The sequence below is a fragment of the Adelges cooleyi genome, unplaced genomic scaffold (assembly GCF_023614345.1).
Source record: "Adelges cooleyi isolate 19-005CV unplaced genomic scaffold, UGA_ACOO_1.1 ACOO_flye_CR_arks_rails_tigmint_CR_PRNA_591, whole genome shotgun sequence".
Classification (NCBI taxonomy): Eukaryota; Metazoa; Arthropoda; class Insecta; order Hemiptera; family Adelgidae; genus Adelges; species Adelges cooleyi.
Genome location: NW_026096287.1, coordinates 89,654 through 104,071, shown reverse-complemented (window position 1 = coordinate 104,071; position 14,418 = coordinate 89,654). Strand labels below are relative to the sequence as shown.

At 28.9% G+C, this 14,418-nt stretch overlaps 1 protein-coding gene across 1 annotated transcript; it reads left to right on the top strand.

The window, feature by feature from the left end:
* Positions 1–10,929: 10,929 nt before the first annotated feature.
* LOC126844006 (probable serine/threonine-protein kinase dyrk1) lies at positions 10,930–13,516 on the top strand. Its single transcript, XM_050581849.1, has 2 exons — positions 10,930–11,853; positions 13,454–13,516. Exons 1-2 carry the CDS (start codon positions 10,930–10,932, stop codon positions 13,514–13,516), a joined length of 987 nt encoding a protein of 328 aa, XP_050437806.1.
* The last annotated feature ends 902 nt before the right edge of the window (positions 13,517–14,418 follow it).

Genomic DNA, 14,418 nt, shown 5'->3' with positions numbered 1-14,418 from the left:
AGCCGACCTGATTTCTTTACCGTTTAAAGAAAAAAAACCAGTACATTGGGGTCGGGGCATAGTAGTGACGGAGCAAAGTTGGGTTGGGGAATAGTGGGGACGGGAAGGTCACAGGTTTACAGGAATTTTTAAATCTGAAAGTGATAAAACCACTTTCGAAAAAACGCTTTAATGCAAATCGGTAGTTAGTATTTTCAAGCCAGTACAGTCCAAACCAAGCACAGTATAAACCAGCAAAGTTAGAAAGTATTAAATTGAGGTTCTATTTACAAATCGTTTATTTGAAAGTGATTTTATTCAATTTTATCACTTTTATTTATAATAATTCCTGTAGACCTATACTCTACCGTACAAGTCCTTTAAGATAAAATCACTTTCAACGATTTAGTCTTCTGTGATATCGTGTATTAAACACAATATTATGATACCGACCATTGGGTCCTAACTCCTAACCTAACATAACACGGATCGACGTTACCATCCGACAGTTTTTAGCGTCTGTTCGTTTCTCACATCTGGTACACCATGTTTGTAGTTAGGAAATGGATTTAATTTAAATTTGATATAACTGACGTAAGCAGCCATACCAAATAATTATTCCTTATAAATTTCAACTCGATCCAACTTTTTTTCTCGGAATTATAGCCAGTAAAAGTTTTAACTTAAAAAGTCGTACGGTTTTTTCAAAGTTCGACTGTGAAGAAGTAATCTTTTTCAACTTTTACCCCCCTAAAGTACTAATTTGATGAAATTTGTGATTTATAGAATTGCTATTTGAAGGAATTGTTCCAGTACTAAAAAAGTTACAGTGTATACAGATTAAAAAGTAACACACATCAGAGTAAAACCAATACCTTCGCCGCTATACATCGATGCTAAAATTATACTTTTGTAAATCGAAAGAAATACAGATCAAAAATATTTTAGCCTTTAATTAAACATAATCATTATTAAGATAACACAAAATAATATGAATATAGTCGATAATATAATAGATAATAAATTCAATAGGATTTAACTACAATAAGGGCGGACTTATTTTTTTGCAATTTTTTTAAAAATCAGAGAAAAACTTAAGGTATTGAAATTAATAAATCTAATATAATACAGACGTAAGAAATATTATTCTTTTATATTGAATAGTGATACATAAAATAACACAAACAAATATGATTCAAATTAATTTTGATGAATATAAATATAACATACATATGTAGATGAATAATACAAGATTAATACTACGATTTAAATTCATAAAACGTAAAAATGATTAATATTATCTATAATGTATGTAAAAATTATGATTTTAGTGCATTAAACATAAAAAGGAGATATTACAATTGTATCAAATAATACAATATAAAATGTATTATACATTATATAACGTGAAATATTTTATAGTGCTAAAGCCAATACCCATTTTGTAGTGCTATTACAAATATCAACGTAATGAATGAAGTTGAAATTATTCTGCAACTGTAGACATTTATAATGTTAATTACAAAAAAAAATATTAATAAGAGGAAATAAATACAATTAAAGTTTTAAAACCAATTAAGAAAAACAAAACATTCACACGATGCAGCATCCAAATTTATAATAGAAAAATAAAAATCTATGTTTTCTGATAGTTTTTTTTTATTATAAAAATTATGTTACTTCTAGCATCTCCACTCATATTCCAACCTGAATCGGTGATAAAAATTATTATAATAAAAAAAAACTATGAGGAAACATAAACGTTTACCGAGAGGTCGGTAAACGTTTATAGAAATAAATAGTTTTTATTTTTGGACTAAAACAAGTTAATTAACGAAGTTAAAGGAGAATAATTTTTTAAAAAAAATTTAACAAATCATATGTTTAGATATTTAATCTAATTATGAAAAATATATTAAATCTTCAGGAAATTTTTGATAAATAAAATGTTTAATAGCAGAAAAATTCACATCATTTAAAATTTTTTTTAAATAATTGACCAACTTTTCAGCACATTTAATAGTATTTAAAATCTTTGGATTTATTTCTTTCTTATTCGTTGTGATATTAGTAGCTTCAGTACATTCGGCATACTCAATAGTATCCTGAACATTATTTTCGAAAATTTCAGTATGTATTATGGTTTGAGTAGCGTCAGTTCCATCTTTGTCATTGTTTTCAGAGCCCTTGTGATCTTTTTTAAGTCCACCTTTATCCAATGATATTTTTTGGTCGTAGTCCATTTTCACTCTATATCGATAATCGTCATAAAATTCCAGCAAAAGTTTGATCCTATCAGACAATTTATTGAACGTTAGGATATTAATAACTGCCCTAAGTTTTGTTTTCCATTTTTTTAACTCGTTTATTACTATTTGAAAATCATCCAGGGTGCCTAATTTCATGATCTTTGCGAATTCCTTCAATATATCGGTAAATGATCCTACATATGTTTTTAGCTGAAACATTTTTAGCGATTCCAAGTGGTTCACAAATGTCTGAACAACCCGTAACATTATTGTTTTTAACATTACAATAAAATATTTGTGAACACATTGCAGCGAGTTAACAATTATATATAACGATGACATTGGATTTTTAACCGATTTCATCATAGTAGACAGCACATCAATAATTTCGTCACTATTTTCTAAGCCTCCAAAACTTTTAGTAAGAGTATCCATTATCTTTTTGTCCTCAATTACGTTGTTTAAATATAGCCGGTCAAAATCAACACCTTGAACATTATTCTTTATACTTGGCTGCCGTTTACATTTATTTGTAAGCTTATCTAGCGCTGAACTATGATCTAACTCAAATATACTACTGATTATGTTTGCAGGTGATTTGTAGGAACGTTCTTTGTCAAAACATTTGCAAGGATTCGGCATAGCTTTTTCTACATATTTTAAAATATCATTATAAAGTTTCTTCATTTTAATATATATTATTTTATCGTTAGACATCGATGCCAATTGTTTCATTAAGTGTGTATAAAAATGAAATACCCACATAATGTACGATAATTCCCTTCCATCATATATAAAATTGTAATCCATAGAGATTCTTGACACTAACATTTCATTTGAAAACTTAGAACATGCATTCTCAATGCTAGCATATAGCTCAATGTTTTTAGGTGAGTAATTTTCTGGACGCATCAAATGCATAAAAAGTAACATATGATAAGTTAATAAGCAGGTTATATTGTTTAATGAATTTTTGATGTGATCTAAAAACAGATAAGGATTTTTCATTGATATACTTTCGAAATCGGCACAAAACACCTTAAAATCGTTATATACTCCTTCGATTTTTCTTGCTTCATTATAAGCATTTTGAAAATCACCTCTCAATAACTCCTCACCATTAGTTTGATATATTATATGATGGTCACCAAGATACTCACCAGTATGGTTACCAAGATAATCACCATTAGCAAAGTTTAGAAGTATTATCGTCATCCAAATAAAAATGTGTTTCATTTTTAATCACAACTTCTTAAAGTTTGGAAACTTGTTTTATCACGTATAAATTTGTACCTACACAACCGAATCAGCACGACTTTTCGACTGCAGCTAGATTTGGTCAATGGTTATAAGACATTTTGTCTACACATAAATTTACAAAAATATACACAGAACGAAAAAAAAACAATGCGAATAAGATCACATTTGTGTTTAAACTAGAATCAAATATTTACCTTATAACTGTATTTGTTTTAAAACAATTTTGTTGACAAAACTTTGTACCAAAGAGAAAAAAATAATAATATGAATGTGTCTTAGGGATAGGGGCGATTTTAAAATTGAAGTGGAAAATTCGTATCACGTTACGCGTCACAGACTTTAAGTTCACTATGCCAACATCACTGATGTGTTCAGTAAAACGGAGCCTACTGTATTTTTAATAAAAAAAATATTTGGGATTATGCGTTCATGGAACGTTTTGCATGAATTGTTCAATTAAAAATACTTGCAAATGTAAAGCCACTTAATTACTGTGTTCCGGACCTATAAGATTGCAATTCTAATTTAATCGGTGTCTTTCAGTCTTTTGTTGTATTAAGTTTGTACAAAAAAAATCGTGATGGTTATACGAACCCGTATAACTGAGACAATAACATGGTTTTATTTAACGATGGTGAAGTGTTTTTTATTCTATATTGCTTTGCTGCTTCGCGTTGTCTTATTTCAAAACACAATATATGCGTTAATTTAGTATTGTTGAACCAGTTTTAAGAATCATTCTGTATTTTTTTGGAAGTTCAAAGTTAATGATGAAACACTGTGTGCTTTTGAGTAATGAACAAATGTATACTTCTGTTCAAGATTTTCAAATTTATAAGCAAAGCCTGGAAGAAATAATAAGTCTACTTCGCGTTACAAAAAATGTACAAATAATATCACATAATATTACATGGTTTATTTTTGCTATCGAAATCAAGTTATTTTATCAAATGTATTCGGTTCGGTTGTTTGTGTTCTTTTAATGTATACTTAGTATACACCTCTTAGGCAATCAGCTTTTAAGTCGTTTTCAAACTGTTCCATAAAACCATTTACACCGATTACCTATATATTTATTTAAGCTAATATACCTATTGTACATGTAAATGTGGCAAATGACTATACTTATATTATTATTACTGTTTGGTTAATAAATGCCTACACGAGCATAATAATTTACTGTTGTGCATAATTGTATATATTTAAGTATTCAATAAAATAAATAAAGAAAACCGGATGATGCATATTTTATCATGGGCCACTCATTATCACAATGTGTTTCATTAAGTTTCAAAAGTTGCTATCAAAAAAACTAGTTTTCGAGGGGGTAAAAACATAATAATTTGTGAAAAATTTACATCACGTTATAATATATGATATTGGACACAATGGTAAGACATATTGTAAACCAACGATCAACCGTAAACATTTGCCACTATTAGTTATTCAAACAATTATTTATAAAAACTGCGGACTTCTCGAACCAAAGGATATTACATTTGTATAATATACATAAATTTACATATTGTATTATTATAGCAATATAAATTTATTTATTATATTAATATTTCAGGGCTACAAATTTACTACAACAAACTATCGTCATATTCAGACTATTTAATGTATTTATTTTATGGCTTTTTAAAATTCTGCTAGCTTTTTTTTTAAATTTTATGTAGTAATTCTTATAATTCTAAAAGGTGAGTGTGTGTGGGTTTATTTTGTTTTTGTCAAATACTGTAATATTTGTGTGATTTGTAAATGTAATATTTAAATATTAAAACCTTATAAAAATGTTAAATAACTCGTTTTCTGCTTATTAAGAATATAAATTAACCTTAGCTGCCACGTCTTTGTTGCTGATAGTAAAAAAAATACAGTCAACAGGTATTCGAAAAATACTTTTAATACAACATACTTTTTAATTTATTTCTTTTACAAAAAATGGTACATTTGATGTTTTTGACAAAGCAAAGCAAAACTGTGTTTTCCCTAATTGTATCCACCTTACACTAAAAATACAAGTTTAAGCAAATTATTGACAGTGATTTTATATGTATCTACAGATACGCTTCGATGTGTTTATCTGAAAGTGATTTTATCTATACATATTACATATATAAGCACACTAATAGTTTTAATTTAGGTTTTGAATGTATTCAACTAACATTTTTAATTTTAAATAAAACTTGTGTTATATGCGTTTTGATAATATAGACAAAAGACAAATAGCTGTTAGCGTTGTAAATTTTTTTAAATTTTTACGTAAAGAACAAGGATGGGTTTTACAAATACAATTTTTATAGTTTTACTATTTTTTTTTTATGAAAAACAAGTGTTTTTTTTGTTCTACCTAGATTTATTATTTGTATTTTTGAACGTTTGAATTTGCGTGCATTATAGTACGTACCATATTATTTACAGCTAATATTACAGCGAATAAATTTTGTTTTATAAAAACCAATAACAATACTTAATAACAAATAATTCTGTATTTTAATAGAGAAAACAGTTATTCGCTATATTTATTGAAGTATCAGTGTTCTATGGTCGTGAAAGAACATAGTTCAAATATTTGAATAGGTACCCACACAAACAACTTAACAAAATACTCAAAATGAACACTTGTTTATGCGATAAACAACGAGTCGTAAAATTGTGTATGGTATTATTTGTAAATTTAACTATGTGCTCAGACATATTATTATGTACGCAAAGTTTAATAAAACCTAGATATTTGAAAATATTTTACAATACACGAGTGTTAAATCCCTTTTATGCTTCTGTGCAACTGTCAATTTTTGTTTTTTCTTTATAACAAACATTTTAACAGGTTTTTTTTTAATTGGCCATCATATAATAGGTGTATGTTAGATCTATTTCAGGCTAGTTTTGAGCCATTAAATTGTAAAATTTCGCAAAAAAAAAACCTTGTATCCCTTTTATGCTTTTATGCAACTGACAATATTGGTTTATTCGTTATAAAAAGTTTTTTTAATACGTTGTGTATTATATCGTTGTTTTCCAAAAAACCTCGAGCCATTGTTTTTCGAACAACGTTTATTCAACACGTTCTTTTGGTTGTGCGTTTTATTTTACCGTTGACTTAAGTTTTTTATTTTTTCATTGTGTGCCATTAATAATATGGAATCTTTGTGTAACGTACATTGTATACATAGTACATACTGTTAGCTTAGATGTGGAGGTGTAATAACATATGTGACTAACATCTTACAGCGCCGTACTGTTTTGAAATGTCGCAAAATTACTCTGAAGGATCTAAAAAACAATATTCCAAATTTTGTAATGATTTATATATTTTTGTAAGAATCAATAAGTGCATAATAATACCGACATTTTATAGTCAGTTAAGTGGATTGGTTTTAATTATTTCGAATAACTTCAAGATGAGGAAAATAAGGTTTTAGAATATATTTAGAATTAAATACTAGTAAGAAGTAAACGTAGCTTACATAAACAAAACAAATATACGATAGTTTATATCAGAATATAGGTACTTGTATTTCCCAAAAATTCATCAGAGTAATTGTTAAAAAACCGAATGACATCAAATTCTATTTTGAAAACATCTCAAAAACAGTTTTCCTAAAAACGTTTAGTGTTTTATATTTTCACTTAACCCTAAAGGCCTAAAATCAATATTATGTATTATAGAACTCGTTTTAAATTAGTGTTAATCATAATATTTTGTCGATTAACGAGAACGCTCAAAGCAATATTTTCGAATAATATTTTTTCTGTATTCTATTTTGTTATACCTACGTGTTTTTTTTTTAGCTGGCTTAACATAAGGTGTTAGTAGTAATCTGTAAGTATATGCATTCTGTTAGCATATCTTTAGAGCTATGAACATTAATAATAGTTGTTTAATGTTAATATTAATTAAAGATTCTTCTTTGCATAATTGGTTTTTAAATTTGTTGAAACATAACTCTTCCATTATTTTAATTTGGAAAATGTGTTTTTTTTCTTTATTCATCAAACTTTCTATGTAGTTAAGGCCTATGATTATATTAATTGGTTTTTTGGTTCGTAAAGTTTGACTACTGCCAATTGTATTTGCTCTTGTAACCTAACTATGCGTATTTGTTAATTTGGTATAAATAACTTGCTGTTCATCAGACTACTTTTTCGACAGTAGGTATATTCCAGTAGAATACATAATATATATGGCAGATAGGTAGATATAGAAAGGATATTGGTAAATAGTTTGAAACTAAAAGTGCATAATAGTTGTTATACTTCAAAGTCACATATTTAACATGCTTTTAGTTGTTACATTAAAACTACAAAATACAGTGAATTTATACAATAATTACATTTTGAAATAAATTTAAAATTTAACATTTTAACACTTTGCAAGATTAAGCGATGCTAAATGACAGTTTAAATCAGAGTTTACTTACTTTTATCTGAAATATATCTGGAAAATCGCTTAAAGAGCGTAAATATTTGTATATAGTAATATTAATACTATGAAATGTATGTTATTTAAAATACGTCCATAACTAGAAAAAGAAATTATTTAAATGCTATAATCGTTTATATATTTTCGTATGAACCTAAAGTGCAAGAAAATATCGACATTTGAAAGTCAAATAAGTGGATTAATTTTAATTAATTCGATTAACATAAGATGCGTTGAATTTATGGATAATAAAGTTTTAAAATAAAATTAAAAATTAATACAATACAATATCAAACATTGCTTACACAAAAAAAAAAAAAAACGACAGTTTTTGTAAGAATTCAATAACTTGTTCTTCCCAAAAAATCATCTGAAAAATTGTTAAACGACTGAATGACATCAAAATCTATTTCACTCTCCCTTTCAAAATATTGGTGGGCCGTCATGTAATAAAACATATAAATGCTCAAATTACTTTTATAAATACTGTATCTTTTTAGATTATCATTGGAAGGCATTAAGTTTATCATACGATAAATTTCGTCTGTTTTGTAAATAATCGTATGTAGATCTACTATGTATTGCGTGGTGATGAGTTCGGAGGACCTTGAAAGTTTTGTTTCACAACCGAATACTTGTGAATAAATGTCATCCATATATCCGAAGAGGCGTTCTTTTGCTACTTTATTAAACTGGTCATTAGTAAAGAAGTTTACTGGCATTGTAAACAGATACTTGAGGAATATCAATATTAAATCGTCTTTTAAGTTAAAAAAACCAATAATTGCTTCAATATGAATTGCTATCGCCTTATGCTCTTGATTGTTCCACGGCAGCGATAGTTGGACTGGTTTTTCTTTGTCTTCAGATAGAGGCACAGACAAATTAAACATTGTAAGGTAATTCCACACGTTCTTCAACAATATGAATTTTACTAAATTCATAAACAGACTTTGTGATTTTGCCATGGTTTTGATCAAATCCTGAAGCGAGTCATAATGTTGTTTATTACTAATAACTCGTATACGAGAATACATGCTTTTGTATCCAGGTACATCTGCAATGTCTACAAGCAAACGTCTCGTCAAATTCAAAACAGAAACCAATTGCAAGTGACCGGCACTAAAGTAAAAACGACAAGTACTGTCTATTTCTATATGTTTTTGAACCTTTCGGTATTTATTATCAAATGATTTTCCTAGGATATTTATTAGGTGAAGTAAATTATATGGTCGATTCAAACTGAGCGATTCAAAAAGATGGTAAGACTGTGAATTGCCATATTGGGCATTATAAGCCTCATTCTGCGTTTTGCATTTTCCCTTGTTGAGTATGTGCGCAAGTCGCTGATGAACAGTATGGTGTTCATTAAGAATACTTTCCCGTCTACCTAGTATTCTATGCTTCTTGATCGATCTTAAATATTTCACAAACATATAAACCATCCATATCGGACTTATATCGTCCAACCTACCGAAATTATACAGAACATTCATCATATTTATGATATTATCGCTTAGAAAAACAACTTTGTGCTCTTTGCGTTTTATTAGTTTAACCAACTCGTTTTTACCGTTTTCTGAAAAAAGCTGCCATAGTAAATCCATATAAGAAAGTATGTCTAACATGTAACAACAGAATAGTTGATGGTATAATTCGCCTATCGCGCGCCGAACTTTTCCCGGGTATTTGTAAGCCTCCTCTTGTGACAATTTTGGTTTTTCTGCGATAGAGTATCCCGTATCTAATTTCATCAACTTACCATAATGCACGAACGAAGTATTATGAGCATACATTTGACGTCTACATATAAACGAGAAACACACTTTTTGAATCAGAAACATCGCAATCGTTAAGATCAGCCATACTGGACGCAAATTCATTTCTACTATAAAAGCGGCTTGTTAGCTTTATGGTGCAATCTTATTAAACGTTTAGTATTTTCACTTGAACAGGAGACGACGCACTTCACAATAGGTTTTACACTCAATTTTCACTAACGTGTAGTTGGTATATAATATTTTGTTAGGATTGAAAAATACTCAATTCAATTTTTATCGAATAATATTGTTTTCTAGATTCTATGCGTATTATTTGATACGTGTTATTTTACAGTTGGCTCAACATAAGTTGCTCTTCTTTTGTAATAAACAATACAAAAACAGAAAACATGTGTAGCTTATACATACTATTGTAACGGTCACATTTAGCCGCCCGTTACCACTCGCCTCCAAATATGCATTATTAGCAGTTTACCCCGATTAGCATGTAAGCCATTATAGGTAGGGGAGACAACAGACACACGGACAATGCCAGGGGCACCGATGCCCAGTTAGTTGACATACTACCATCTTCGGACCGCGACCTAATTATTCTAAAGCCTATCATTATTATTACCTATTATTTCACGTTACATTACTATTTTATATTTCTTTTAACTTTACCCGTACTCGTGTGTCCGTTCAACTCCGCCATTACCTGGACTAACTACAGAGAACGCTTTAGGATCCAGGTAGAGGTGTAATATATATGTACATAGCTTTACTTATTTAATAAACCTGTTTTCGTTTCGTTGCACACTTGAGAGTTAAGTTATTTAGAGGTACGATCGCCTGTTAAGCTCCTCAGGCGATATAGCAAATATACAAAGGAGACTTTAGGGATATTTAAGTGTAGATACGGCCTAGCCATCCGTCCCGTCTTCGGGTCCACTAATTTAACCCTATCGACTGTCGTTTCGGCCTAGCCTAGCCAACTAGCCAAGCAGACACGTTACAATTTGGTGGAGGCGCCGATTTTCGTTAGTCTTACCTCAGGGAGGGACCCTAACATTTTTAAGGGAATAGACGACGGACACGACCCCATATAATTGTACCTGCTATTTTTTGATTTAACTCTCAGGTTGTAGTAAAGTACATTCTTTTTTTATAAAGTATCAAATTGCATTTAAATTCTAAATTCAAATATAAAAATCGATTGTAATTATTTTTTAATACAAGAAAATTAATCATTATGGCTGGTCATAACATATGCGAACCCCAAATATTTTCGGGGCATATAACTGAAGATGTTAATGATTACATGGAAACTTATGATAGGATATCAGCCGCGAATGGTTGGAGCGAGGCGCAACGACTAATAATGTTTCCGCTGTATTTGAGAGAACAAGCAAAAAAATTGTATAAGAGAATCGAGGCCAAAACTGCAGATTTGAAATGGGCGGATTTGAAAAAGGAATTTTTAGAATACTACAACTCAGAAGAGCAACAAATACTGTTGAGAGAAAATTTAAATAAGAGAGAGAAACAGGAGGAAGAGAGCTTACAGGAATACATTCTGAATGTGGTTACCGAATGCAGTCAAGTGAGCGATAAAATGACTGAAGAGGTGATAACAAAACTGATATTGAAAGGTCTACCAGAGGATGTCTACTGGAAAATATATTCACTGGATAATTCGTCAGTAGATAAGATAACGAAGAATGTAAAGGCGTATGAAGTGGCTAATGCGATCCGAAAAAACCCAGCAAAGGAGATTGAGTTTTTAAAAAGGGAAATGGAGAAACTCAGGGTCAGCAGAGAAAGCAACAGCAGCGATGAGGTAAGACAGTTGAAGGAAGAGCTTGAGAGGGTCAAAGCAAGCATAAATAACAGGCCATTTAGAAATAATGATAATTTTAGAGGCAATTCTAATAATACTGGTAACTTTAGGGGCAATCCTAATAATAATAGTAACAATACTAGGGACCGCAATTATAACAATTATAATAGGGCTAGCGATAACAATTCCAGAAATAGGAACTACAACAATAACAACAGATATAATGGTAATAATTATAATGCATGGTCTAATGATAATAGTCAAAGACCACCCCCGTTAGTAGAAAATATAAGTAGCTGTTTTATGAATAACAAAAATGGTCTAAGTAATAACCTAGTAATTAGAGGTATTTTAAATAATGTTGGTTATAAGTTCACTATTGACTCAGGAGCAAGTGTAAGCGTTATTAATGAATCTTTACTTCCAAAAAATCAATATATTAATTCATTTGGGCAAACAAAATTATATACTGCGAATGGTTCGCAACTACATTTTGTAGGAAAAACAAATATTATAGTGTATTTTAACAATGTGCCGTTTGAAATAGAATGTGCAGTGGTAAAAAATTTAAAAGGTAATAGTCTTTTAGGCATGGATTTTTTAACAATCTATGGAGGTATAATAAATTTACGTAAATCTCAGTTATCTCTTAGAATAAATGACGAAGAAATGGTTATTAATTTTTTGAAAAATAAACATAATAGATTTAGTATAAACACAATTGGAAATAATAACGATAATATGTATAGGACTCACAATAATATGAGTAATAGGGGTAGCCAAAATAATTATGATACTAGGTGTTTCAACTTTAAAAGACATGTAGATAACTTTAACTATAAGACTCAAAGGACAAACCAAAATAATTATCAGAATACTAGGATAAATCACGGTACGAGTTTTAACAACTTTATGCATAGTGCTCGTAGGTCTAATAATAATATTAATAATAATAGTATTACTAATAAGAATATTAATTTGGGTAACTTTAATTATAATAAATACAATAGATATCCTAAGGGAATAAATAATAATAAGGTTAGAGATGTATTCAATAGGAATTATAAGACAACCCAAAATTGCTATAACGGTACCAGAAATATTAACTTTAATTATGCCAGTAACAATAATAATAGGTCTACTTGTAGTAGTTTTAACAGTCAAAAGCCCTATTTTACTAGAGTTCCATATGTATCTAATGAGAATTATAACACAGGGAATGTAGCCTATAATCCAGGAAGGGAAAGTTGTGTCCAAACTCCAATTCCCTTGTTTTCCCCGTCTTTTTATAGATATTCTAATAGGCATTAAGTATAAGAAAAAGGAAAACATTTTAATTATTTTTATTTAACTTATTTTTCATTTGAAGAGTATAGATATACATAATTTTTTTTTTTTTTAGGAATCTTTTCAATAATACTATTGCGCACAGTTATATAAATTGTTAGTTTTCTAGTATGGCAGAAACAGCGAATACAGTGTACGACCTGAGCGGCCTATACTATTAAGGATATGATAAGATAGGTATTGCGTTATACATTTGTTAGGTAGCGTTTTTAAAACATACATAATAACTCCCACGATGTAATTACCAGGAATTCAGTCCTCAGTAATTTTTTTTTTTTTTTCTCTCTCTCTTAGCCTTTATTTAGTTATAATATCGAAATCCGACACGCTCTTAGTAGAAACCATTTGATTAACACTTTGGCAAATAGAGTCGTGATTTCGTTGAGTATTGTTCTCACGAAATCGTTGGAAACCGTTAAATTTTAATCCTGACATAAACGAAATTTATAAATTTAATACAATATTAACTTAACTAACCGTTATGGTACTTGACCGTTAGGAAAAATATTTTTATACATGTAGAATAAATGACACCGCACACATTTTTATTAATTTATATTTTTTTTATTTTACTTTTTTTTTGTTCAAGCTGACAATGGGTGTTGTGGAATTCCATACAACTGTTGATTATAAATCCCACGACAAACTATAATTGTGTTTTATATAACTTGAGCATTTTAACTTATAATATATATTTCTTTTGTGTGCCATTTACTTATTGTTAATACTATGTATAATTAAATTGACGTTAACTCTTTACAAATATAAAAATATTAAGCCAGTAATTAGAAAATATTTACCTTATAAAATTTAATTTAATTAATGATAGATTTAACAACTTAGTGATATTTAATAAATCATCTAGACTATTCTTTTGAGTTAAAATAATTAAATTATTACAATTTACAATCATCATAATCTTTTTTATCACGCTGATATGGTCAGGGAACTTAAAGAGATTTAAGTAAATATTTCACTTGTTTGAATAATAATACTAAATATTTTTAACAGAATTATAAATCGCAATGTCCATTTTAAATGAACTCCAATGTACCAGACATTATAATAACAGCGTCAGCAAAATCTTCCCGTTTACCGACGCGTAGGTATTAGATTACTCGAACATATATTTGTTTTTTTTTATGTACATATATTATATGTATATCTAAGTGTGTGTGTGTGTATTTATACATATACATTATTATTACGAATTAAACGTATCATATAAGTGTATATTGTTGATCTGTGCCATTGGTACAACAATTTAGAATTTTTTTTTATATAAACAAGGTATACAATTGTAGAAAATAGTTTTTGCTTAACACAAACATATTATTAAAATATTTTATTATTAATTACGATTATATTTGCCGGTATGCTATTGTTTAGTTCATTTTTCACTAGATTATTGTTATTTAACACTATTCTATTGGTATGTAATTTAAGATGAAGAAGTATCCGCGTATAAGTTATAAACGCTGTTAGATTTCTAGGAATAACGAAATATTTTAGGAACGTATTTAAGCCCAAAAATATTTCATATTTAGGTAGGTG

Coding starts and splice junctions, on each gene's coding strand:
- LOC126844006 (XM_050581849.1), top strand. CDS start 10,930: ATGGCTGGTCATAACATATGCGAACCCCAAATATTTTCGGGGCATATA. Junction 11,854..13,453: donor ATGGTCTAAGTAATAACCTA/GTAATTAGAGGT, acceptor TTTTTGTTCAAG/CTGACAATGGGTGTTGTGGA.